At 40.3% G+C, this 27,915-nt stretch overlaps 1 protein-coding gene across 1 annotated transcript in view; it reads right to left on the bottom strand.

Moving 5' to 3' along the window:
* The window catches only part of mrc1a (mannose receptor, C type 1a), a 163,115-nt gene that overhangs the window by 85,555 nt on the left and 49,645 nt on the right, over positions 1-27,915 (bottom strand). The window contains exons 7-10 of the mRNA XM_063044201.1: positions 19,444-19,626; positions 15,364-15,521; positions 13,249-13,368; positions 640-755 (exon numbers count right to left, since the gene is read on the bottom strand). Coding sequence (XP_062900271.1) covers positions 640-755; positions 13,249-13,368; positions 15,364-15,521; positions 19,444-19,626 — 577 coding nt within the window. The remainder of the gene's footprint in view (positions 1-639; positions 756-13,248; positions 13,369-15,363; positions 15,522-19,443; positions 19,627-27,915) is intronic.

The following is a 27,915-nucleotide window of genomic DNA, read 5'->3' as shown; positions in this document are numbered from 1 at the left end:
AGAAGGGGTGTCATCTTTGTAGCTGTGACAGTCAATGAGTTTATAGTAAATGTCAATGGATAGGTTATCTCCTGACATGGAGACATAGAGATCCAGAAAAGTGAGAGGTATCAACAATGGTCCAAGTGATTCGGAAAGCAGAAATAGAAGTTAGTATGAAGGTGATAGGAAGCAGCACCGATGCAATCATCATTGGGGAGCGGTGTCAAAGAAACACTGAAACAAGAACTGTTCCACTTAAACAAAGAAATTCCAGGCATGGCATGGGTCCATATGAGCATTCCTGGCTAAACCTTTGATTTTTTGGAGTTGTTTGGGGTGACAACAAGTTCTACCAGGTGAAGGATAGTATTGGTGGAGGGGAGCTGATTGGATCTTTATTACATAAGTGGATGGCTTTAAGACCTTCCTGATGGCGGATGGAACTGTATAAAGACAATAAATGCAAGCATTGCTTGCAGTGCTTAAATCCAATTAACTAATTAATAGAAAGATGTTAGTAAAGGGACCTCTTTAGTTGTGATAGCTATAATGTAATATTAACATTTCCTGACATCATTGTTTATTTGTTAATTATATTAGAAAGATTTCACCATTTTGTATGATATTTCTCTGGAGTTCTGATGGAAAGTTACCTACCTTCCTTGGACATTAACAAGGGCTGCTCCCTGATTTTGACACATGTTATTTGCGTCCCTGAACGTCTTTATTGTTTGTCCAATCAGATAACAAAATGTGTGATATCTCTTCCAACCCTGCAAATAAAAATCCACATATGGTCTTTTATATGGGCTTTGAAGTGCAGGAGTAACAGGAGTTATAACTTGAAGAGACATAGTTTAATTTTGCTAATTAGCTTTCTAGTGTCACTGAGAAATAAAAACAGACAGCAAACCTAATGAGTGGACAAGCTGTCTAATTGAAAGTGACAGCAGAAAGCCAGATATGTTTTGAAGTCCAACCTAATTCCTATGTTATGGATTGACAGTGGACACTCAATAACTCTTAGATTTGCTTAATTGGCCAGAGTTATTGAGGCTTCCTTCCATCAGTCATCTTAGTGGTGATGGATATCTAGTGATACCTTTTGAAAACCACATGGATGAGTTGGGTAAGCCAAAGATTGTTGCCCCTGCGAAGCTCCACATGATTGAATAACTTACAGCCTCACAAAGAAAGACTGAGTATTGAAAGGACAGCTATGGAAACACCAAAACAGACAATTCCATTTGTTATATCTGATGCATACTCATTGCTATGAAACATTAAATCTGTCACCCTCCCCACAGATGCTGCTTGATCTTCAGAGTATTCTTTTCCCCTTCTGTTCTATTTCTGATTTCCAGCATCTGCTGAAAGTATTTCATGTTTTAATTCCCTGTGCTTCTCTTCCAGTGTTGTCATCCTGAAAAATCTTTGCTCTACCCATAGGTTCACAGAGTCATAGAGTTAAACAAGATGGAACCAAGCCTTTCTGGCCATCTTGCCTTTGACACTGAACAAGATTTCTATTTGTCACTTCTATTTTGATTGCACTCAGTTGCTTCTGTTTACCTTCTTGTTTTTGATAAGGTGATGAAGAAAACTCACTTCCACAATCATATTTTATTTCATACCAAATGCCCCAGATCCAAATTATTCCAAATGGAGTCCAGCAAAGATTCCACCTTTCACATTTTCGTTCAATCATTATTATAGCTGTGTTCAAGATATTTAGCATTTTATGATTGTTCTCATTGTATTCAAAAACTTGCGTATAATGCCATGTCTAAGCATGTGTACCCATTTCTCATTACAACAGAATTAGAATTAAAATCAAGTATAATGTCACTGGCATATATAATGAAATTTATTGTTTTGTGGCAGCAGTACATAATAATAAAAGCTATAAATTACAATAAGTATATATATTGTATATAAAAATAATTTAATTAAGTAGGTCAAAAAGAGGGGGAAAAAATATTGCAGTAGATTTCTGAATGGATTCATTGCCCATCCAGAAATCTGATGGTGGAGAGGAAGAAGATGTTCCTGAAAAGTTGTGTGTGTTTCTTCAGGCTCCTCTACCTACTCCTTGATGGTGCCAATGAGAAGAGAGTATATGCTGGGTGATATGAGCCCTTAATGATGGATGCCAACATTTTGAAGCATTGCCTTTTGAGCGTGTCCTTGAGCCCAGGGAGGCAAGTGTTCATGATGAAGCTGGCTGAGTTTATAATTTCCTGCAGCTTTATCTGATCATGTGCAGTGGCCCCTCCATACATGACGGCAATCCAACCAGTTAGAATTTTCTCCATGTTGGGAGTTGTATACAGACCCTCAAACAGCAGCAAGGATGTGGCCAACAAATTACAATGAGAGATAGAAAATGTACACAAAAAGGACAATGTTACAATAGTCACAGGGTTTTCAATATGCAGGTAGATTAGGAAAATGTGGTTGTTGCTAGATTACAAGAGGGAAAATTCCCAGATTGCCTATGAAATGGCTTTTTAGCACAACTCATGCTTCAGCCCACTAGGGGATCAGTTATTCTCAGTTGGGTGTTGTGCAATAAACCAGAATTCATTAAAGAATTTAAGGCAAGTAATCACAATATGATCAAATTCACTCTGAAATTTGAGGAGACTCTAAAGTCAGATGTATCAGTCTTACAGTGGAATAAAGGGAATTACATAGGCATGAGAGAGAAGTTGGCCAGAATTCACTGGAAAAGAACACTGGCAGGGATGACGGCAGAGCAGCAATGGCTGGAAATTCTGAAAGCAATTCGGATGGCACAGGATAAATATACTAAAGAAAAGATGACACAACTGTGGCTAACAAGTGAAGTCAAAGCCAACATAAAAGCTAAAGGCAGGGCATATAACAGAGCAAAAGTTAGTGAGAAGTTAGAGGATTGGGAACCTTATAAAAACCAACAGAAGGCAAATACAAAAGTCATTAAGAAGGTAAAGATGAAATACAAAAGTAAGCTGGCCAAGCTTAATATTCAGTAATATTAAAGAGGATACCAAAAGTTTCTTCAGATATATAAAGTCTAAAAGAGTGGTGAGAGTGGATATTAGACAACTGGAAAATGATGTTGGAGAAGTAATAATGGGGGGAAACAAAATAACAGACAAACTGAATAAGTATTTTGCATTAGTCTTCACATTAGCAATATGGTAGAAGTTCCAGCTGTCAGGGGGCATGAAGTGTGTGAAGTTACCATAACTAGAGAGAAGGTTCTTGGGAAACTGAAAGGTTTGAAGGTAGATAAGTCACCTGGACCAGATGGTGTACATCCCAGAGTTCAGAAAGTGTTTGCTGAAGAGATAGTGGAGGCATTAGTAATGATCTTACAAGAATCACTAGATTCTGGAAAGACTCCAGAAGACTGGAAAACTGTGAATGTCACTCCACTTTTCAAGAAGGGAGAGGGGCAGAAGAAAGGAAAGTATAGGCATGTTAGTCTGATCTCAGTGATTGGGACAATGTTGGAGTTGATTATCAGGGATGAAGTTTCAGGGTACTTGGAGGCATATGATAAAATAGGCCATATTCAGCATGGTTTCCTCAAGGGAAAATCTTGCTTGACAAATTTGTTGGAATTCTTTGAAGAAATAACAAGCAGGATAGACAAAGTAGAATTGATTGATGTTGTGTACTTGGATTTCAGAAGGCCTTTGACAAGGTGCTATACTTGAGGTTCCTGAAGACTGGAACAAGCTACGAGCAAGTGGTATTACAGGAAATGTATGGATAAAGCAGCGGCTGATTGGGAGGAGCCAAAGAGAGATTATAAATGGAGTCTTTTCTGACTGGCTGCGGGTGACTCATGGTGTTCCACAGGGGTCTGTGTTGGGACATTATATGTCAATGATTTGGATGATGGAATTGACAGCTTTGTTGCAAAGTTTGCAGGCGATATGAAGATGGCTGGAGGGGCAAGTAGTTTTGAGGAAGTAGAAAGGCTACAGATGAGGAGAATGGGCATAGAATGGCAGATGGAATACAATGTCAGGAAGTGTATGGTCACGCACTTAAGCAGAGGAAATTAAAGGGTTGAATATTTTCTAAATGGAGAGAAAATACAAAAAACTGAGGTGCAAAGGGACTTGGGAGTCCTTGTGCAGGACTCCCTAAAGGTTAATTTGCAGGTTGAGTCTGTGGTGAGGAAGACAAATGTGATGTTAGCATTCATTTCAAGAGGACTAGAAAATAAAAGCAAGGATATAATCTTGAGACTTTATAAAGCCCTGGTGAGGCCTCACTTGGAGTATTGTGAGCAGTTTTGTGCTCCTTATCTGAGAAAGGATGTGCTGTAACTGGGAGTGGTGAATCTGTGGAATTCTTGTTATGGTATTTAATTAATTCAGTAGTATTTGAGTAATATTGTAAATATATATTGTTTGATTAAGCATTCTTTGCTGTTAACACAATTCATTATAAGTTATACAGTGTGTACAATGTACATGAATGGCCTGCAACATTACACTATCATGTCATAACTGAGCGCCTCAGTAAAATAAAATGAAGTAGACATGTTTTCCAGGGCTCCCGTCCTTTTCTTTCAATTAATTACTGGAATTTCAAAACATAACACTGATCTATCTTGCTCCTGTATTCTTCTTCATCACCATCTGAAATAAGTTGTGTCATCGGCAAATTGAAAGATGGCTTTTGAGCTTTGCCTAGCCATACAGTCGTGGGGCGTAGAGAGAGTAGAGCAGTGGGCTAAGCATGCATCCTGGAGGAGCGTCAGTGTTGATTGTCAGCGAGGAGATGTTATTCCCAATCTGCACAGACTGTGGTTTCCCATTGAGGAAGTCAAGGATCCAGTTGCAGAGGGAGGCACAGGGGCTCAGGTTTTTGAGCTTGTTGATTAGAACTCAGGGTATGATTGTGTTGAACATTGAGCTGTAGTCAATAAACAGCAGCCTGGTGTAGCTTTGCTATTTTTCGGGTGATACAAGGCTGAGTTGAGGGCCAGTGATATTGCATCCACTGTAGATCTATTGTGGCAAAAGGCAAAATGCAATGGGTCCAAGTTCTTGCTTTGGCAGGAGTTGATTCTAGCCATGACCAACCTCTCAAACCCTTTATCACAGTAGATGTGAACGTCACTGGGCAATAGTCATTGGGGCAGCTCTCCCTGCTTCTCTTGGGCGCAAGTATGATTGTTGCTCTTTTGAAGCAGGTGGGTACCTCCAACAACAGCAGTGAGAGATTGAACATGTTCGTGAACACTCCTGCCAGTTGGTTGGCACAGAATCATGGTCTGATCAGAGACAGTCAGCATGGCTTTGTGAAAGGCAGATAGTGTCTAACAAGCCTGATAGAGTTCTTTGAGGAGGTGACCAGGCATATAGATGAGGGTAGTGCAGTGAATGTGATCTACATGGGTTTTAGTAAGGCATTTGACAAGGTTCCACACGGTAGGCTTATTCAGAAAGTCAGAAGACATGGGATCCAGGGAGGTTTGGCCAGGTGGATTCAGAATTGGCTTGCCTGCAGAAAGCAGAGGGTGGTGGTGGAGGGAATACATTCAGATTGGAGGGTTGTGACTAGTGGTGTCCCACAAGGATCTGTTCTGGGACCTCTAATTCTTGTGTCATGTCTACTTATTAACAACCTGGATGTGGGGGTAGAAGGATGGGTTGGCAAGTTTGCAGACGACACAAAAGTTGGTGGTGTTGTGGATAGTGCAGAGGATTGTCGCAGACTGCAGAGAGACATTGATAAGATGCAGAAATGGGCTGAGAAGTGGCAGATAGAGTTCAACCCGGAGAAGTGTGAGGTGGTACAGTTTGGAAGGACAAACTCCAAGGCAGAGTACAAAGTAAATGGCAGGATACTTGGAAGTGTGGAGAAGTAGAGGGATCTGGGGGTACATGTCTACAGATCCCTGAAAATTGCCTCACAGGTGGATAGGGTAGTTAATTTAGCTTTCATAAGTCGAGGGATAGAGTTTAAGAGTCGCGGGGTAATGATGCAGCTCTATAAAACTCTGGTTAGGCCACACTTGGAGTACTGTGTCCAGTTCTGGTCGCCTCACTATAGGAAGGATATGGAAGCATTGGAAAGGGTACAGAGGAGATTTACCAGGATGCTGCCTGGTTTAGAGGGTATGCATTATGATCGGAGATTAAGGGAGCTAGGGCTTTACTCTTTGGAGAGGAGGAGGATGAGAGGAGACGTGATAGAGGTGTACGAGATAATAAGAGGAATAGATAGAGTGGACAGCCAGTGCCTCTTCCCCAGGACACCACTGCTCAATACAAGAGGACATGGCTTTAAGGTAAGGGGTGGGAAGTTCAAGGGGGATATTAGAGGAAGGTTTTTTACTCAGAAAGTAGTTGGTGTGTGGAATGCACTGCCTGAGTCAGTGGTGGACACAGATACACTAGTGAAATTTAAGAGACTACTAGACAGTTATATGGAGGAATTTAAGGTGGGTGGTTATGTGGGTGGCAGGGTTTAAGGGTCGGCACAACATTGTGGGCTGAAGTGCCTGTACTGTGCTGTACTGTACTGTTCTATGTTCTATGTCCTATTTTCAAAGCCCCACCAGGTACACAATCAGGGCTTGATGCCTTGCGAGGATTCACCCTTTTGAAGGATGTTCTGACATCAGCATCTGGGACAGAGAACACAGGGTTACCGGATGCAGCAGGGATTTTCACAGGTGTAGTTTTATTTCCCTTTCAAAGTGTGTATAAAAGGCGTTGAGCTCATCTGGGAGTAAAGCATCACAGACATTCACAACGTTAGGTTCGCAATGGCCTGCAAACCCAACCAGACCTGACTTGCATCTGATTCTGTCTCTAAGTTCAATAGAAGTTGTTTTTCCCCTTAAAATAGCCTTTCATAGGTCATATTTGGACTTCTTGTTTAGTTCTAGATCACCAGACTTTAATGCCACATATCCAGCCCTCAGCAGACTATAAGTCTCCTGGTTCATCTATGGCTTTTGCTTTAGGTGTGTGCAATCTGTTTTCAAAGCATACACTCATCCACACAGGTCATGATGAAGTCAGTGACAACAATGCCATATTAATTCAGACTTGAAGATGAAACTCTGGGATTAGAAGTACAGGCAGGTGATCAGACTTTCACACTGGCTCCATCTCAGATCTGGTACTTCAGCTAGAGGCTGTTTTCTCTTCTTCAAAATAAAAAATACTACAAAAGTCAACAGCCCTCAAATTCTAATATTCCTCCTGAACTTTGTTTCGCTTTACTTTCCCCTGACTCCTCTTTCCCCACAGTCACCCACCTTTCTGTCTCTTTGGTGTCCGTTTTGACCTTCATTTCTGATTCTAAATAACCAGTCCTCGGCAAAGGCCGCAGTTTTATCCCCTTTTTGTTCCTATATCAAAAAACTCTGAGCCCAGTATGTTAACTGTTCATTGTACGATGGATCTAGGTGTTCTTGTACATGAATTATGAAAAAGAAGTTCTTTGGCAGGTGCAGCATGAAGATACAAAGGCAAATCACATTTTGGTCCATATTGTACAGTAGTTGGCATTCAGAAATAGGGAAGTATTGTCATAATGTTTATGAGACTACTTTCAGAGTACTAGATACAGTTCTAGGTCCCTTTATTTGAAAAAAAAGATATACCAGCGCTGGAAGCAGTTTAGAAGAGATTCACTTATTCCTGGGATGAGAAGGTTGTCCTATCATGAGATGCTAAAAAAAATTAGGTGCACATTCTTTGAAGTTTCAAAGAATAAACGGTGACTTTACAAAAACATATAAAATCCTGAGGATAAATGTTGAGATCTTTCCATCAGTGGAAGAGACTTGAGTAAGAAGGTGTGGTTACAGGATGTTTGAGGTACAGGTGAGGCTTTATTTGGAGCATACTGTGTAAAATTTAAATTCCCTTATTTAAGAAAGGATATTCTGCCATTGGAAGCAGTTCAACAGAGATTCAGTAGATGAATTCCTGGGAATGAAAGGGTTGAACTGTCAGCATCAGCTAAAGCAATTAAATCAACTTTATATTCTTAAGTGTTTAGAATAACGAAGGGGTGATCTCATTGAATAAAAAATCCTTTTCGTAGCTGTTTCCATCAGTTGGAGAATGACAAATAGCGGAACATCATTTCAGGACTAAAGGACTTCCATTTAAAATTATGATTCATAGGAACTTCTCCAAGTCTGATGTGTGTCTCTCTCTACCCCAGAGGGTGGTGGAAGTTTGATCATCAAGGAGTTATAAATGAGAAGTACTAGAGTCATATAGATATACAATATAGAAAGAGGTTTTTCAACCAAATCATCCATGCTTATCTGAGCGAGTCACGCTTGCCTGCAATTGGCCATATCCCTCTAACCCTTTCCAATCCAAGCCTGTTAAATATTGTAATTGTATCTGGTTTTATCAATTCCCCTCACAGTTCACTTCATATACTCGCTGAGTGGAAAACTTAACCCTTATGTCCGATTAAATTTTTAACCCTCTCAACTTGAACCAATACACTCAGGATTTAGGCTCACCTACCCTGGGAAAAAGACTGTGAATATTCATCTTATTTTTCCCCCTCACAATATTATGTACTTCACCTCTATCTGAACACCCTTCAGACTCCTCTCCTCTAGGGAAAACAATTCCAGCTTATTCAGTCTCTCCTAATTTCCAACATTCTTGTCAACGGTTTGTGACTTTCACTCAGTCTAACTACCCCCCCTAAAACTTGCAACAGTGTACACTTTGACCACCAGCATTTCTACTATCATCAAGCCCTGCAGACGAGGATTGCATTGCTGTTTGATGAGCCGCATCCCTTGCTGAGGCTGAGCCCTGCTTCCTCACAACTCGTGACCACACCAAGGCACATCAAGCAGTTGTCTCCCAGATAGCCATTGACCTGGTTTCATTGGAAGATCTTTCCTCCACCACTGGTATCTTTACATTTTCAAAAACATATACTCCACATAGAAAGGGCCTGACAGCAGGACTAAGTAGGACTCACCGGAGCAGAGGCAGCTGTTCTTCCAGCTGCACCAATGAAACACTCTGTGCAGTGTGTTAATCAGTTGCTCTGCATCCACATGGTCATAAGCCTTTTGTGCAGGAAGGCAAAGAGAAATCTTCATCTGTTGCTGTAATGAAGAGCCCTTGAAGGATACCTTGGATGTTTATGTGCAGAATATCAAAGTGGAAAGTAAGTAAGGGAGTGGACATAGAACTGAAAGGGGAGGTCAGGGTAAGAGTTGGCTGCCATTGTGTCGGGGAGGTTGTCAAACTGGGCTGAGTGAAGAGGCTCTGTTCAGATGACCTGAGCCAGGGAGATTGGTGGATAAGGAGGTGGTTGGATTTAGGTAGAACTTCTGAGGATGGTTGTCATGTGTAGGGTTTAGGTACTATAGTTGAAGGGGTGACTGAAGTAAATGCATTTTGTAAATAAGTTAATGGGACCAAACTCCCAGCCTTAAATTGGGAGATGGGATGGCACCTAAAGAGTGTGCAGAATGAACTAACTTCTACAAGAAATGCTCTAAGAAAACATTGCATTGGTAATTATGTCAACATGTTCACCTGCAATGCAGTAAACAGCTCAGGATATCACTAGGTTTTGTGACCAAATGTGCCTGGTCCAACTTCCAGTGCTTTCAAGAATTGATCTTTGACCTGCTCTTGAATACATTTTACTTAGGAAGGAAAGATGGTGGCTCAACGGCAGCGTTCGCGGCCACTTCGGTGGTGATGTCTGTTATCTGTCAATTAGGGGACCATGCACAATTCTGATTTGATGGAGACAGACAAGAGAGCACGGAGGAACATCTGGAAAACCTCTGAAATGCCTGCTTCACTGCTGCTGCTACTGTGTGGTAACCGGAATCTCCAGAGCAGAAGGCCCCAAAATTCTCGCCTTTGCTTGTTTCAGCAGCCGGGGTGAGGTCGAAGGCGCTCGGCAGAGGATGGCACTCGGGAGGCAGGTCGGAAGCTCGAAGTTTTCAGACGGATGGACTCAGTGTCGGCTGTAGTTGGCTGCTTCCAAGGCTTCGGCAAGTTGACGGTGCCTGGAGGTTTATGGCAGGGAGTTTCTCCCTTTTGCCACCTGCTATCAGGGACTCGGGAGTAGATCGACTCAAGGACTTTTGAGACTTTATTTACTGTGCCCATGGTTTGTTCTTCATCAAATTATGGTATTGCTTTGCACTGCTGTAACTATATGTTATAATTATGTGGTTCTGTCAGTGTTAGTCTTTGGTTTGTCTTGTTTTCTGTGATACCACTCCGGAGAAACATTGTCTCATTTCTTATTGCATGTATGCATTTCTAAATGACAATAAAGAGAGCACTGAGTGTTCTCATAATCTATGTTGCTGGATCAATTGGGTTTCTAATCACTGGTTACCTCCTGGATGCTGATGCTCAGGGATTTGGCAATGATAATGCCATCAATTGTTAATGGTGGAGGGAGTGAGACTCCTTGTTGGACATGGTCACTGCTTGGTACTTTTGTGTTGTGAATGTTACTTGCCATTTATTAGCATCGCCTGAATGTTGTCTAGGTTTTGCTGCATGCAGGCAGAGACGTTTCATTTCGTGAAGAGTGTTAACTATCATTGAATATTGAGGAATCGTCATCAAACTTGCCATTTCTGACTTTATGATGATAAATGGTTATTGATGAGAACACTAATGATTGCTGGGCCCAAGGCAATATTCATTGATCTGAATCATTAACTCTGTTTTTTACTCCACATATGCTGTTCCAACATTTTATTTTGCTTTTATTCAACCTATGGGGTTGGATAGTAAAGGACTAAATTTTACCAAATATAATAAATCAATTTTGGGCAGTACCAACTTACAAATATAAAATTTAGAAATCCATTTCAGAACACGACAGGAAAACAATTATACTTTAAGGAACTATCAATCTAAATGTTATTATAATTTACCCTAAAGTTTTAATAGAGAAACAGTAAAAATAGCTTCACTTGATGACGTAGATTATGGTAAGTGCATGAAGTGCTGAGTATATCCTTCCTGTCAGAGTCAATTAATTTTGATGTATAATAAAACATCAAGAGTGTTTCTCAAAAAGATAAATATGAATTTTAGTCTTAGAAACCAGCTGGCAATCTTATCAGCAATAATATGGTAAACGTGTCAATTTTTTTCTGACTACGAATTCTTTTGCTTCTAAGCTACTTCAGTCTTTCAGCACTTTGTTAATAATCTTAAATCAGTTCTTGTAAATCTGCTAATACCAAGAACATTTTATATAATGTGGCCCACTAACAGTGAGCTCCATTCCACTCTCAGTAAATCCTCAGTTAGTTCAACAGCAGAAAAAAAAGAGGATAGAATAGTTGCATATCATAGAACTATGGGCAATTTCCAAAAAAAAAAATGCACATTGAGACAAATTGTAACTCTAAATCGTTGAGCAATTACTGTAGATTTTCACATGAGACCTTTGACATTCCATGTCCATGCCAACTTTTTTGTCTATCTTCACTAATCACATTTGCCTACCTGAGGGCTATGTCCTTCTATACCTTACCTATTTGATTGAAACATATAAGATTATTAAGGGATTGGACACACTGGAGGCAGGAAGCATGTTCCTGCTGATGGGTGAGTCCAGAACCAGAAGCCACAGTTTAAGAATAAGGGGTAGGCCATTTAGAATGGAGTTGAGGAAAAATTTTTTCACCCAGAGACTGGTGGATATATAGAATGCTCTGCCCCAGAAGGCAGTGGAGGCCAAGTCTCTGGATGCTTTCAAGAAAGAGATGGTTAGAACTCTTAAAGATAGTGGAATCAAAGGTTATGGGGATAAGGCAGGAAATGGATACTGATTGTGGATGATCAGCCATGATCACAGTGAATGGCCGTGCTGGCTCGAAGGGCCGAATGGCCTACTCCTGCACCTATTGTCTATTTGTATTGTAAATGTCTCCTAAACTTGATAATTGAATTAGATTCCACTGTCTTCTCCTGAGTTGCAGATATCAATCACTCTCTATGTAAAAAATAACAGACCTCAGTTCCATTTTAAAATTCCTTCCTCTCACTTTAACTCCATGCCTTCTCATTTTTGACATCTTTCCATAGTTACAAAATAATTTGACTAACTACCCTATCCATGCCTCTCATAATCTTGGGTAGTAATTGAAGATTGTCAACTTGATCGATGACACCCTCCTGGACTTTTATGGACTTCCAAAGCAAGAAGTTATCCACGACTGAATGATACAAGAGTGGCACATCGAAAGTGCAAGACTGTCTACTGAGAGACACACCAGAAGTTGCTGCCGTTTTTGTAAAAACTCTCAAGGCAAAATTACCTTGTGTGTGATTGCACACTGAGGGGTTCCATTGAAAAACCTCCCAAACTATTTACTCATGGGATGCATATATAAGAAGAGTTAATATGTTACTGATAAAAGATTAAGTTTATAATGAGATAAAATGATTCACCTAATGAATGCTGACATATGAATATGCTGTATTATATATCTAAACATTTTATGGCTAGAGTATATATTAACTAACAACATTTTCAACAGTGAGTTTATACAACCCATGCTATTCCATTCAAGTATTGACTGAGTTTATTCAGAGAAGAGCTAAAGAGATCCCAGCTAGTTTCCAAATATCCAGAGTCCAATGAAGGAAACCTGGCCAGTGGTGAATGCTGGACAAGAACTTTATAAGCACCTTGAGTGAACAAAATGGAAGTCAACTCAGGTGTCACCCAATCAAATAATCTGCAGTTAAACAGATATAGCCTTGAAAACTGAAATGAATAGCTGCCTTAGGGCAATAACCCATCAGCTTTGTAGGGGGATAAATAAGTTTGGTGGTAAGTTGGAGCAATTAAGTTTGTTGGGGGCGGGGGGGGGAGGAAATTGAAGTGCCAGTGTAGAATTTTACTTACTTACTAAAAAAAAAGGCAGAGAGTTGACTAGATTTACATGGAGTATATTTAAGGGAAGGAAAACAGGATTTAAAAATAGGAAAGAATGCTTTGAATTAAAATCCACTATTTCATATTTCAGTTCTAATTGTAATAGCTGAAATTCAACAATGAATGTTTCTTTCATTGTCTAATTAATATGATTACACAGTACTATAAAGAAGAAATTCTAAATTATTCACCTTCTGTCAGTTATGTTTTGTTCATTTAATTTTTCTATAAAACTGGTTAATGTGCTTAGTTAATGAAAGACACTTGGCCGTATATTTAAAGTGGCACCAGATCTGATTTGCATCAGTTAATGTTTAATCTCACCTTCTGGCATCCTTCTTCTGCAGGAATATCCAGCTTCACCCCTGGTTTATTTGAAAGTGGTTTTCGTTTACAAATATATCCTTGTTCTATTTCACAGAGTTCATCTGCCCAATAGCCACTCTGAAAAATACACAAATGTATTACATTATTCATAATAATTTTTACTGTGTGTGTGAAGTGTGCAAAAAAGAACTACTCGTGCAAACAACAAAAAAAGTAAAGAAATACACTCAAGACATTATCTGTAGAGTCCACAACCGTGAAGCCAGTTCAGTGCTAAAGCAGGTGAAGTCAGTCCAGGACCCCAGTGGCTGCAGGCCACAGCCACAGAGCCAGATCAGTGCTGAGCCGAGTGCCGATGGTCGCAGGCCACAGCTGCAGAGACAGTTCATCACTGAAGATCCTTGATCAAATAGTGCAAATAGTTTTTAAAAAATAAGCAAAAGCATGTGGAAGATGAAGTGCAGAGTCCCCAAAATTGAGTCCACAGCTGCCAAGCTCATTCAGTGCTGAGGTGCGTGAAGCCTATCCGGGAGCCTGTTGGCTCCAGGGCAACAATTGCTTCTTAATCTGGTGGTGTGGGACCCAAGACTCCTGCATCTGTCGGACGATACTGAGGATGTTCTACGAGTCTGTGGTGGCCAACGCGATCATGTTTACTGTTTTGTGCTGCGGCAGCAGGCTGAGGGTAGCAGACACCAATAGAATCAACAAACTCATTTGTAAGGCCAGTGATGTTGTGGGGATGGAACTGGACTCTCTGACGGTGGTGTCTGAAAAGAGGATGCTGTCTAAGTTGCATGCCATCTTGGACAATGTCTCCCATCCACTACATAATATACTGGGTGGACACAGGAGTACATTCAGCCAGAGACTCATTCCACTGAGATGCAACACAGAGCATCATAGGAAGTCATTCCTGCCTGTGGCCATCAAACTTTACAACTCCTCCCTTGGAGGGTCAGACACCCTGAGCCAATAGGCTGGACTTATTTCCTGACATAATTTACATATTATTAATTATTTATGGATTATTACTATTTAATTATTTATGGTGTAACTGTAACAAATACCAATTTCCCCCGGGATCAATAAAGTATGACTATGACTATCTCCCACCTAACAGTAGTAGCAAGAAGAAAGGGAGACTGATCAAACGAAGGCAGATGGCACTGCACACCTGCTCAATCTTCTCTCATCCTCGACAATTTTAATCTTTCTTGGCACGTTAAGCAGTAATGGAGCCAAGCAGGGCTTCATCTTCTGTCATCAGGCATCGACTCAGCGTCCATTCCAGCGATGAGCGTCCCAGCTGTACCTGCACTCTTGAGAGTCTATTTCACCAAAAACACCAGGAGACCGCAAAAGCGCCAGATCATTTAGATGACTCAAAAATACATTCTTAAGAAGGGAAGTTACAGGCTGCAGACTGCAGCAATCACAGTTCGGGAGTATTATCTAGAAGAAGAAGGGTATCTGGTGGTTTTGTGAGCTGCCTCCAACATGCTGCCATTGGTTGCTGGCATCATCTTTCTTCATGTGGAAACTGCATTACAGCAGACTGGAAGGTTCTGCAACAGGTGGTCAAAGCTGGCCAATGTGTCACTGACACTGGCCTATCCACCATCAAGGACATGTATACTGAAAGTTACAGGAAAAGGGCCAGTAAAATCAAGAAGGATCCCACACAACCTGCTCATGAGCTGTGGTCCCACTCCCATCAGGGTGGGGACAAGGTAGCATCTACACCAGGACCACCAGACACAAAAACAGTCACTTCCTCCAAGCAGTAAGGCTGATCAACACCTCTGCCCACTAACTCCACTAATACTTTATTACTTCCTCTCAGTCACCTTATGTATAGCCTAGTGTCACTTAATGAACATATAATCAATCTACGTATATGGCTATCTTATGTATTTATATTTACTATGTTTTTATTATTATTATTGTGCTCTTTATATCTTTTGTAGTTTTTATTGTGTTGCATCAGATCCAGAATAACAAGTATTTCATTGTATTTACACTGTGTACAGGAAATGACACAGTATACTAAATTATACAGTCTTGAATATTATAATTTGAAAAGTAAACCGAATGCATTGCTGCCCTCACCGTTGTATTCATCATGACACAGTCTTCATCCCTGTTACTATGGTGACTTGGTTCTTGATAGCCCCAATAAGTAAAGGTCACAGGTGTGTCATCTGACCACACAAACAACATTGACATCTTAAGATCATTCAATCCAAGCCATACTCCATTCATGGATGCTGTAAGAGAAAAACAAGGTAGAGTTTAACTGATGCGAATTGATTCCAGAGGCAGAGTATGTTCTGAGATATGGTCTACGTCCTTCTTTCACAAACTCTAATGGCACTGATGTTGCACAGTAGAATATGTATGGATGAGATACAGTACTTAACAGCTTCTTTCCTTCTCCAGTGCCTTAGGTTATATTAAGCTGCCCCTGTGCAGCTTAATTTGTAAAGTAGTGGAAGAATAGCTTCTATATATAACAAGATTTAAAAACATATTTGGACAACTACATGGATAGGAAGGGTTTAGAGGGATATGAGTCAAACATGAGCAAATGGGAATAGCTTTGACGGGTGTATTGATTGTCATGGGCAAACTTGCCTGAATAGCCTGTTTCCATGCTGTATGACTCCATTGTTACTGGCACTCACACGAGTCATCCAGCATAGAGAGTGGTGAATCTCTGGCATTCTCAACTCTGGAGGTATATCGAGGCTGAATCACTGGGGTTACTTAAAGAGGAAGTAGATATATTTATGAAAAATACGTCAGTTGAGGGCCATAAAGAACTGATGCCTGGGCTAATCAGCCTTTTTCTATACTAAATGGTGGACTTTAGGGGCTAAGGTCTATACTTTTTCTATTCTCTTCTCTGATTTTGTGTAGAGTTCTTCTTCCAGTACCTCGAGTTTAAAGCAGTTAACATTGCTGCCTATAGTACGTGGACTTTGCAGATTCCCCCGAGATTGTAAGTTTACCTAGATAGTCTAGTTTCTCACACATCCCTAAGACATTCCTGTTGGAAAAGTATTTGATTAATGAAAATTTTCCCAGTGTAAGTGTATTAGGAGATTTGTGAAGGGTGTGCCATGCGAGAGAGAACAAGTCACACAGAAGTAGGTAGAGGAATGGATTTGGAGGGATTGCTCTGACAGACATCTGAGGCTCAATAGGCTAAAATGGTTTTTATTGTTAGCAAAAAATAAATGGATTGAGCAAAAGTCTGCAGTGACTCTAGGAGCTGACCGAAGTTGAAGCAGTAACTGGGTTTTGATAGAAGTCATTATTCACCACCCAACCTGTGGTAAGTTCAAGGATTCGTATCTTCTGACCTCAAACTTCCACCTATATTGGTGGCCCTGGGCATGACACAAAGTGTACATGTCATACAAAAAATAAGCTGCTTTAGCAACTCATCTGCAGAGGTAAAGAGATGGTCAATGTTTCGGGTCAAGATTCTGCATTGGGACTGTGAGTGTAGGAGACAGTATAAAAGGAGAGGAGGAAGGATAATACAGGAGGTGACAAGAAATTAGAGATCCAAGAGTGAGGGGTGGAGATAGCAACAAAGTCTGGGAAGTGATGTGGAGACAAAAGGGCTGCAGATTATGGAAACTGATAAGAAAAGTAGGTGATGTAAGGATCACATAAAAGAGGGATATTAAGCAAAAAGGAGAGAGGGAAAGGGATGAGGAACCAAATGGGTGCAGTGTGTAGACAATAGACAGATGGAAGCAGGTGAGGGGAGGAAAAGAATATGAGAAACAGGAGGAACACACACAAAATACTGCAGGAAATTAGCAGGCCAGGCAGCATCTACAGAAGAGAGTAGATAGTTGATGTTTTGGGCCAAGACCCTTCTAGGGGTGTGCAGGTATTACTTTGGATTTCCAGCATCTGCAGATTTTCTCGTGTTTGTGATGAGAAATAGGGGGATGAAGGGTGGAGAGGTGTTTGGGCTGGAAGTGGGGGGTGTGTGTATGTGTGTGTGTGTGAGAGAGAGAGAGAGAGAGAGAGAGATAGAGAGCGAGAGAGAGAGAGAGAGCGAGCGAGCGAGCACGTGCACACTTGGGTAGATAAGGAGGAGAGAGAATGGAACAGAAAGTGTGTAGTTTATCTGAAATTGGAGACTTTGATGTTGGGTTTTTGACAGCCCAGGAGGAATATGAGGTGTTGTTTGCATTTGGTCTCACCCTGGTTGTGGAGGAGGTCAAGGAGTCAAGGACAGTGAAGTCAGTGTGAAGGCCATCCTGGAAACCAAGCCAGTGCCATTAGTTCCATGTTCGCTGAAAATGAGTCATGAGGAAGAAGCTTTGCCATTTATTGCTGCCGTACACCAACAGGGCTGGGGTTTCTTTGGGCACTTGTACAGGGAAGTGATTTAGATTTCAGAAAAATAAGTACTCCAAAAACAAAATTCACAATAGAATTTTTTCTTCAAAAAATACTGATGAATAAAGCCTTTATTTGTTCATTTTGAATTTTAAAATTGTCGGTGCTACTAATAGTGGAGTTCAGCTGGGATTTAAAATTAAATCCAACCATGAATCGAACATCACTACAGCTCTAAAGCCCAACCCAGTAGTATACTATTTTTACATAGCTGACTGTTACGGTGTACATAAGAACTCAAACATGTTGTTGATAGAGTTCAGGCCTAAGTACCATGTATAGAGTCAAAAGAAGAACAGATGAATGAAATTAACAAATCATCCTGACTTCAGCCAGGCCAGCACAGACCAACTCTGAGCTAAATGAATCTTTTATCAGAATGAACATCTAGTGCAACCCAAATGTGACACAAGTAGTTGGATCCCATTGGCAGGTTGCCAGACTGCAGTAACCAGCTTTTAAGAATTCATACATGCACTTTATAATTTTTCCTCATTGGATGGATTTTGGATGCCTTAAACCCAGTCACACTGATTATTCTTTATACTGAGCTCTGTATTATGTTGTAATTTATTTAAATTTCTATCCCATCTCTGTCTTTATGACATTAAGTGCTGTTTTCTAGTTGTATAAGTGCGTCAAGCTTCATAAACCATTCACAGCCTCATGTGCCTGCACTAGTCTGGTAATATCAGCTTGGCAGAAGGAGTACACAGATGCTCAATGTATTGTTGGCATTGCTACTTTCATAAAATGGTACAGTGAGAATCCATTCGTTCTATTATGCCATTGCCAGCGTTCCATTATATTTCCTTATGACAGAGAAGGCCATTCAGCCCATCAAGTCTATGCCAGTTTTCAGAGCATTCCTGTCAATTCAACCCCACTACATATTTCTCCATAACCACTTCTCTGATACCACTTCTCCATTAATGTATGCTTCTCCTGTCCCTTTTCCAATCTCCTACCATCCATCTACATAAGACTAATTTTACAGGTGCCAATTCACTTTACAATCAGCAGGTCTTTGGGATCTAGGAAGAAACCAGAGGATCCAGGGGAATCCCACACAGCAGCCGGAAAATGGGCAGAGTCTACATACACAACGCCAGAGGTTAGAACCAAGCCCAGGTTTCCGGAGCTGTTTGTCAGCTGGCCTGGCTCCAGGATCACTGTGCCTCCTCTGACACGTACGTAACTGATTCACGGCAGGCAATGAAAGAATAAGTCATTAACCAGAGATCATTCTTGCATGATTCAGACCACGTATATTCTGTCTGCAGAATAAACTGTTACTAAAACCACATTTCAATTGTCTTGTGTGGGCCGCAGAGAAACATTTGAAAGAGATACGTCAGGGAAGAAATGCAGCTATGGTCCGCAATTCAAAATGCATAATATCGTAGCAACTGTGCTTTGTATTCCACTTCTTAAAATTAGTTCCTGTGGAAAAAATCTCAGAAGCCAAACGCAATATGGAGCTTGTACTACTTAGCTCATCAAGTACTGCAGATTGATGGCGAGCTTCTGTTTTGGCACTCAGCTTTAATATTCTGATGTCAGTTTTGCTTTAAGTTCTATGAAATTAAATTATTGCTAACTCGGAATCCACTGCTGCCCAAGTGCCAAATGCTGCATTAATTTTTCCTCGCACATGGTGGAGTGGCTTGTACAAAAGAGATAGCACAGATTGTGCTTCCTCTCAAATATTTATTTCATGTAGAAATCAAACCAGTCCATGTATGGGCGTAATTTGGTACTCACAAATTCCAAGCAGAGTGATGATAAAGCTTTCCTCTTCAATACTGTGAATGCTAACTAGATCTCCTTCCTCCTTTCGACAGGCTCTTAAAGACTGCTGCCATGTCTTGGGACTTTTTTGTAGCCTATAACAATAACCGGCATAGGGCTGCCATCCACTTGGACAAGAAATGGGTGTAGTGATTACTGAAAAAGATCAATATAACATATATTACTTAGATTTAGCAAGTGACTGAAATTCAAAGACAATACAATTAACCATTCACATATCTGATTCCTCTTTGGTATTCTCCCTATTAAATTTTATCAGTGACCATTTTACATTGAAATATACTGTATACTCAGGGGCCACTTATTAGCTACCTCCTATACTTAATAAAGTGGGCACTGTGTGCATGTTTGTGGTCTTCTGCTGCTGTAGCCCATCCACCTCAAGTTTTGATGTGTTGTGCAATCAGAGATGCTCTTCTGCACACCTCTGTAGTAATACATGGTTATTTGAGTTCCTGTCGGCTTGAGCCAAATTAGCCATTCTCCTCTGACTTCTCTCATTAACAAGAATGCCAAAAGAACTGCCACTCACTGGATGCTTTGCTGTTGTTCACACAATTCTCTGTAAATTCTAGAGACTGTTGTGAGTGGAAATCCCAGGCGATCAGCAGTTTTTACAACACTCAAACCACCTCATTTGGCACCAGCAATCATTCCATGTTCAAAGCCACTTAGATTGCATTTCTCCTACATTCAGATGTTTGGTCTGAACAACAATTGAACCTCTTCTTCCTCTTCTTCTTCTTGCTAAGTTTAATGGTGGTTGGCATGCCAACATAAGGTCCCACTTACTGAGTTTGACCATAAAACATAGGAACAGAATTAGGCCATTCAACCCATCGAGTCTGTTACGACATTCCATCATGGCTGATCCCGGACCCCAGTCAACCCCATACACCTGCCTTCTCGCCATATCCTTTGATATCCTGACTGTACAGGAAACTATCAACTTCCACTTTAAATACACTCATGGTCTTGGCGTCCACCACAGTCTGTGGCAAAACATTCCACAGATTCACCACTCTCTGGCTAAAAAATTCCTCCTTACCACTGTTCTAAACGGTCACCCCTCAATTTTGAGGCTGTGCCCTCTAGTTCTGGATACCTCCACCAGAGGAAACATCCTCTCCACATCCACTGTATCTAGTCACTTCAACATTCAGTAAATTTCAATGAGATCTTCCACATTCTTCTAAATTCCAGTGAGTACAGGCTCAAAGCTGCCAGATGCTCCTTATATGTTAACCCTTTCAATCCTGGAATCATCCTCGTGAATCTCATCTGGACTCTCTCCAATGACAACACATCATTTCTGAGATATGGGGTCCAAAACTGTTGACAATACTCGGTGCTGCCTGACTAGTGTCTTATAAAGGGTCAGCATTATCTCCTTGTTTTTATATTCTTTTCCCCTTGAAATAAATGCAAACATTGTATTTGCCTTCTTTACCACAGACTCAACCTGTAAATTAACCTTCTGGGAGCCTTGCACAAGGACTCCTAAGATCCTCTGTATCTCTGATGTTTGAACTTTCTCCCCATTTAGATCAAAGTCTACACTATTGTTTCTTTTACCAAAATACATCTACATGCATTTCCCAACACTGTATTCCATCTGCCACTTTGCCCAAGTCCTGCTGCAATCACATTGCTTCCTCAGTTCTACCTATCCCTCCACTTATCTTTGTATGATCCGCAATCTTTGCCACAAAGCCATCAATTCCATTATTGAAACCACTGACAAACATACGAAAAGCAGCGTTCCCAATACGGACTCCTGAGGAACACCACAAGTCTCTGGCAGCCAACCAGAAAAGGCTCCTTTATTCCCATTCGCTGCTTCCTGCCTGTCAGCCATTCTCCTACCCGTGCTAGAGATGAAATGTGAAGCAAAGAGACAAGAAGTATACCCATTAAATCCACCCCCCCAAAAAAATCAAATAATATCAAAAAGTCAAATGCTTTTCAGAAAGTCAAAACCAAAATCAAATCAGAGCACAGAAGTACATAATTAGGACATACTTCTTCAACTCATTTCAAGACTAAACTGATAGCAACCATCTCAGAAATGAATATTGATACTTGGTCTGATCATTTTTCTTAATAGTTACCTGAAACTTGGAATATAAATAGCAACACCTGAGCAACCTGTCATTGAATCTTTTGAACAATCTGTGTAGATACGCAAAAAGCCATAGTATCTGCCTTGAATATATTACTGATCTTCCTGTGCCACTGATATACAATCCTTCTTCATCTTGATCTTTACCTGAAGGCAATCAACCACAGGCAAATGGAAAAACCATGGAGGAGCAACTGAAAGAGGTAAATTGAGACCATACTCCCAATTAAACAACCCAAGGTTTTGTGCCCATTCATTTCCCATCCACCCAAAACTGAAGATCTTACTAATGCAGTGCTTCGAACACTCTACCAATATTGGATGACTAACTTTATGTCCTCTTATGTTTACTCAAAAAAAACACTGCTGACTGTAACCTGTATAGATCTAGGAGTACTTCACCCATTTCTACCAGTAATGCTGAAGATGGAGATGATTTACAAATATTTGTAAAAGCACCACAACATAATCTGAATGCTTGAATTTGAACTTTATCTAGAGGGCCTTAAGATCATTGGTGATGCTGGTCCATAAGCAACGTTTATTAATAAGCAGTATTGGACCCATATTGTACTGTCTCAGTACTTTTATATTTGTGTGCTGTAGCACTTACTTTTTGTTTGCAGTTATTTTGTAAATAACACTATTCTTTGCATTTCTGGTCAGATGCTAACTGCATTTCATTGGCTTTGTATCTGTACTCAACACAATGACAATAAAGTTGAATCTAATCTAATCTAATCTAATCCATAATCAAAACCAGATCTGATTAAAGCAATATACATTTGTTTAAGTGACCTCCTACTCACATCCCAATCACACCCAACTATGCACTTGAGCACATTAAGGGCTCTTCAAGGGTTCAAAGGTTCATATGTTATCAAAGTATACAACTCTGAAATTCTTCTCCAAATAGCTACTAAATCAAGAAAAAGTATGGCAGCACAATTATCCCCTCTCCATGCACAAAGATAAACAAAAATGGAACAGGTCCCTGCAAACCCCCTCCCACGAGCAGAAAAAAATTAGAAAGATCAGATGAAAAACACAGAATATAAAAAACTTTAAGGCTGGATAAAAGGTCTGTAGTCCAAGTCCATATTCTTATCCACATCCAAAATGCAGAAAACCTGGATAACATTCTCTGAGTACAGGGGCAGCCTCTCCCTTCTCCAGCAGCAGAGCGATCCCACCAGCGATCAAAAGGCAGTCTCCCTCTCCAGCAGCAGAGCGATCCACCAGTGATCAAAAGGCAGTCACCCCTCTCCGGCAGCAGAGCGATCCCACCAGCGATCAAAAGGCAGTCTCCGGCAGCAGAGCAATCCCACAAGTGATCAAAAGGCAGTCTCCCCTCTCCGGCAGCAGAGCGATCCCACCAGCGATCAAAAGGCAGTCTCCGGCAGCAGAGCAATCCCACCAGTGATCAAAAGGCAGTCTCCCCTCTCCGGCAGCAGAGCGATCCCACCAGTGATCAAAAGGCAGGCAGCCAGCAATCACCCTTCACTTTCACCTCAATGTTTCAATCTCCCTTGCTGCTTTAGTCAGTGAAATGGAGTTGAACATTAGCTCACATCCCGTCCTCCAGTATCTTTGCCACGAGGTTCGTATATGCTGCCTCTGCCTCCCAGAATCCTCTTGGAGATCGCAGAGTGCTGACACAACCAAACAATCTCCAAACTGCAAGTCACAGGCTGCAACAGTTCCAGAGTCTCAGTCAAGGTGAGAAACAGGCGTAAAATACATAAACGAAGTGAAATAAATGGCCTCATGGTCAATGCAGAAGATGTCAACCATGGGAGCTCTGTATGCAGAAGACATTTTTTACACTTCTCTGGAATTTTATTCACATGCACCTTTCATGTCCATATAAACTTTACCACTGACTCTTGTTTGATTTACCATATAAATTGAGATGAATTGTGGGTGTAATGCTCTTTTTAGAAAAACAAATAACTTGAGTCTTTGCAACAGAAAATTTACACCCACATTGACAGCCCCATTCTTCTACTTCACTGCTACCTCTCTGCATTTTCCTAAGTATGCAATTTATATTCCTGCCTCTCTTCCACACTGCACCATCTTCATCATTTAACAATTTTGAAATGTCTGAGCCAACATTTAAGAAAATATTAAAGTGGACTAGACATATACCCCTGCAGTGTGTATTCTCTATCGCATAGTGCTGAGAGACACAGAACTTCTTAATAATGTCTGCTTGCTTTTATGCATTGAGTTGTGCCACATATTAGGTATTTGAATTAAAGAGCAGGTGTACAGGTATAGCTAATAAAATGGCCACTGAGTACAGTCAAATTAAAGCTGAACTAGCAGTTCCCACATTGACCTCATCAGCCTCCTCAGAAACCACAAAGCTGGAGTGGAACTGAGTCATCCTTGATCTCCAGTAACAATATAGGAGCCACTAAGAATGGAGATCTGTGGATAAGGAGCTAAAAAAAAAGTGCAACCAGTTCAAAAGCTGCAGAGAAGCTTGGGTGTGATTCAATTCCTTTATGGATTCAAGCCAAGACTTTGGCACTTTTTTGGGAGTCAGCATTGTGATTTTTTGCTTTGGAAAGCAAGCCTCCATTGGACACATATCCCATGTACTGTGATCAGTACTTTCCTGTTTCCTTCCTTTTTTCTTAGCAAGCGCTGCTAATCTGCAACTGTCCATTATTGATTGTTCTTCTGACAGTTATAGAACATTTAGAATGTCTATATAATATCTTGGGCAACCCATTTTAGAAAGGATAAAGTCTTAAACAAAATATTGCATTGAACATCCACTCTTTGGTACCTGGACTCCAGGATCAGTGCTATTGTGTATCACAAGCTATGTTCCCTCGCTTTTCAACCAGTGCACAAAGGAAATTAATGTGCACACAAAAGGTTAGTTACCTAAAACAATGTAGTAATTAAAAATTATACTTATTGAAAATAATCTTTTAGCTAAGTGTTTCTGTTAACTAGTTAGTTGGTTTTTCAAATACCACAATGCACGTCACTAATTTACGTCTCCTCACCTTTCCTGTTCCGGTTTGTACAGCTGCATCACGGCAGCAGCCATTTTTGGCAGAGTTCATATCGTAAAGTTTACAAAGATCTGTTTCAAATGCTGTAGATAGCTTACTAAGTTTTTATTGAAAAAGATCAGTCAAATGACCCTGTGGCTAAATACTGTCACAAGAAATTGATAAACATCACGTACAAAGTAGCTTTACAGGTTTTAAGTGATGTCTTTGATGAACTGGCTGCACTGTGTAAGATTTTGCAAAAGAATGGCCTGACACCAATTGATTCACTTCATTTTGCGTGAGGCAAAATTAACAAGATCAGAAAGCAGTATCTGAGAGACAATGTTTCATGGAGTGATAAAGTTAAAGTTTTGCTAAGCCAACAATATGAAGAAAATGTCACAGTAGATACAAGTTAGCTGTTGACTTTTATAAATAGTCTTCGTGTTCATTTAGAAGAAAGGTTTCCTGAAGATGAGGTACAAGATGGCCAACTTTTGATTTTTCTACAATTGCAGATTGTGACTTCACATTTGGCGATGAACAAGTTAATGCCTTATGTCTAAAATATCATGATTTTCTAGCTAAAAATACTGTAATAATTAGACAGTTTAATGATTTCAAATTTTGCATGCAAGAAAAAATTAAATCCAAACTGATTTCAAATTTTGCTCAAATGGTGGCATTTGTACTTCAAAATGAACAGTTTTACGACCTTGCACAGTTGATGGACATTGGGGAACCTTTCTTGCGTCTAGTGCGGACTGTGAGCGAGGTTTTAGCCTAATGAACCAACTCATAAACAAGCTGAGAAACCATTTAGGTGAATGTCATTTGGATATGTTAATGAGAATTAAAAGCTATCAATTAGATGGAAATTCTATTGGTCTAGACAGAGCTTACAAAGAATGGGTAAATACCAAAGACAGGAGAGAGAGAAAAAAATAACTGAGTGACTTAAATATGTATATTATTTTGTTGTTATTCTGTGCAGTTTTACGTCAAATATTTTGTAAACCTACATAAACTGTGCCATGTGTGCATTCAGTGCGTACATACTTCTGTCACAGGAAAACAATTTGCACAACATAAGATTTTTGCGCACACTACTAAAAATTAGAGGGAACATTGGTCACAAGTGCATGATGATGCTATTTCATAAGACCACTGTTTGAAATGAAATCACTTGGTAAAGGACAAACACATTTCTATGATTAAGCACTATGGTAACCGATATTTTTGGTACCAGAATGGACAACACACCTACAGGCAATTACTGCTGTAAACTGCCTGTGCTTATTTCAACCCCAGCCAGAAAGTAGGAGGATTGAGGAAGTTCTTTGCTAATCACTGGCTGCCCTCTGCCTAGTGCCACTGATTCCTCGCCAAACCTTTGACCTGAGAAATAGGTTTCCTGGCCTGTACATTAGCGGATTACCACCACTCCAGCATCCCGGTGGTGGGGATAGGCTACCTATTGGAGAAAGATTTTGGGAAGTAACAGGGCCTCAGGCTCAATTTGGATCCCAGGCTGGGGATGCGGCAGGGGAGAAATCAATCAATTCTGATTTCAGCACATTAACAAGTAACTTTCCAAGCCTCTGATCCCTCAGAGAAAAAAAAGAAGTCCACATCCATCATTAAAGCTAAAAGAACAGTGCAACCTGTACTCAATACTGCAGATTTTTTAAGAAAAATAAACACCAAGATTTTTCTCCCTGATTTCTTGAGATAATCAAAGCTTCTTTGAGATTATCTATAAGTGGTGATCGTACTAACCAGCAGCACCCCTCTGTAATTATAATAATTTCTTCTGCAAGTTACTTACAAGGTTCTTTTTCGTGGCCTAAGGTAGAAGGAGATGAGTTATACGGCTCTTGTTACATGCACATGCAAGTCAGCTCTTTGAGTGATAATGCAGAAAGTTTGAAGTTAATAACTCATCTCCTTCTACCTTAGGCCACAAACTTATCAATCACCCCTACTGCGGACCACTTCTACAAAGAAGGGAACTGTATGCTCCACAACCGCTGGAATAAGTGTGTACATGTAGGAGGGGACTATGTTGAAAAATGAATGTGCTAGGTTTCCTAAAATTGACTCCTTCTACCTTAGGCCACAAACTTATCAATCACCCCTCGTATGTGTATTTGTTTTTGTAACAATGCTTAAATGTTTCATATTATTTGCAGGTCCTTTGGAGAGCGATCAATTAGTGTCCCATGTGTTGTGTACTTAATATTTCAGTAATACTGTAGACGTGTTTGATTAAGCATTTTTGTTGTTTACAACATTCATTACGAGTTATATGTTAAAGTATGCAAATGGCATATGTCATTACACCACCGTGTTGAAAGCGACCGCCTCACTAAAAGTAAAACAAAGTAGACACATATCATTCCATCTCCAACGTTTTTCTTTCAATTAATTTCGAACTTATGAAACATTACACCGGGATATAATATTTATCCACCTTCAGCTGTTACCATTCTCTGTTATAAAGCTGTCTGAATTTTCTAACTTGATATATACTGCCATATTCATGTAATTTATTGAAATCAACTTGGAATGAACCGAATGATTTAGTGTAAGTTACAAAACCATAAGTAATGTACTGGAATTTAAGAATTATCCCTCTATATCACTAACGGAAAGTCAGCACAGACTATGCTTAAACCATCCTTCAGTCCTAGAGTGGAGATCTTACTTCATACCATAACTGACAGCCAGTTAAAGTGCTTCCTGCTTCCACTTTAACAGTGCACTTAAATCCAAAGTTAAGATATGCATCTAGCAAGGTCATATTCTTATTTTCCATGACAAACTTCCTAGTAACATGTTTGAGTATTGTGGAAGTAATATACAATTAAATGAAAAGGCAAGTTTGTGTATTATCTTATTCAGATATAGTCATTATAGGCTTTGGAATGACCAACATTTTGAAGTTAGTTAAGTGGTCTCAACTATATAGTTTGAATCCTATTCACACTCTTGCTGTAGCAGATTTATGAAAACCTTTACATGTAAACTTGCGGGTAAGGGGCGGGTTGGCAGTGTGTCTTTAATGCTGATATCATTGGTGTGAGGGCGAATTATATGTTTTCCCAGTTGCTCGATTCACCACAAGGCACATCAGGTCTTTTGAAACTACAACGTCACAGCTTGGCTATTGGTCTCCAGGGCAACCTTCAAGGAAAATCTGGCAGGAAGTAGCATTGAGCTCCCTGCATGCAGTTTCATGCCCCGTAAAATGCAGCAGAACCACAGAAGTGACACAACCTGTCT

The sequence above is a fragment of the Mobula hypostoma genome, chromosome 3, assembly GCF_963921235.1.
Source record: "Mobula hypostoma chromosome 3, sMobHyp1.1, whole genome shotgun sequence".
NCBI classification, from domain to species: Eukaryota; Metazoa; Chordata; class Chondrichthyes; order Myliobatiformes; family Myliobatidae; genus Mobula; species Mobula hypostoma.
The sequence above is the reverse complement of the archived record's forward strand: the minus strand, read 5'-3'. Positions and strand labels throughout refer to the sequence as shown.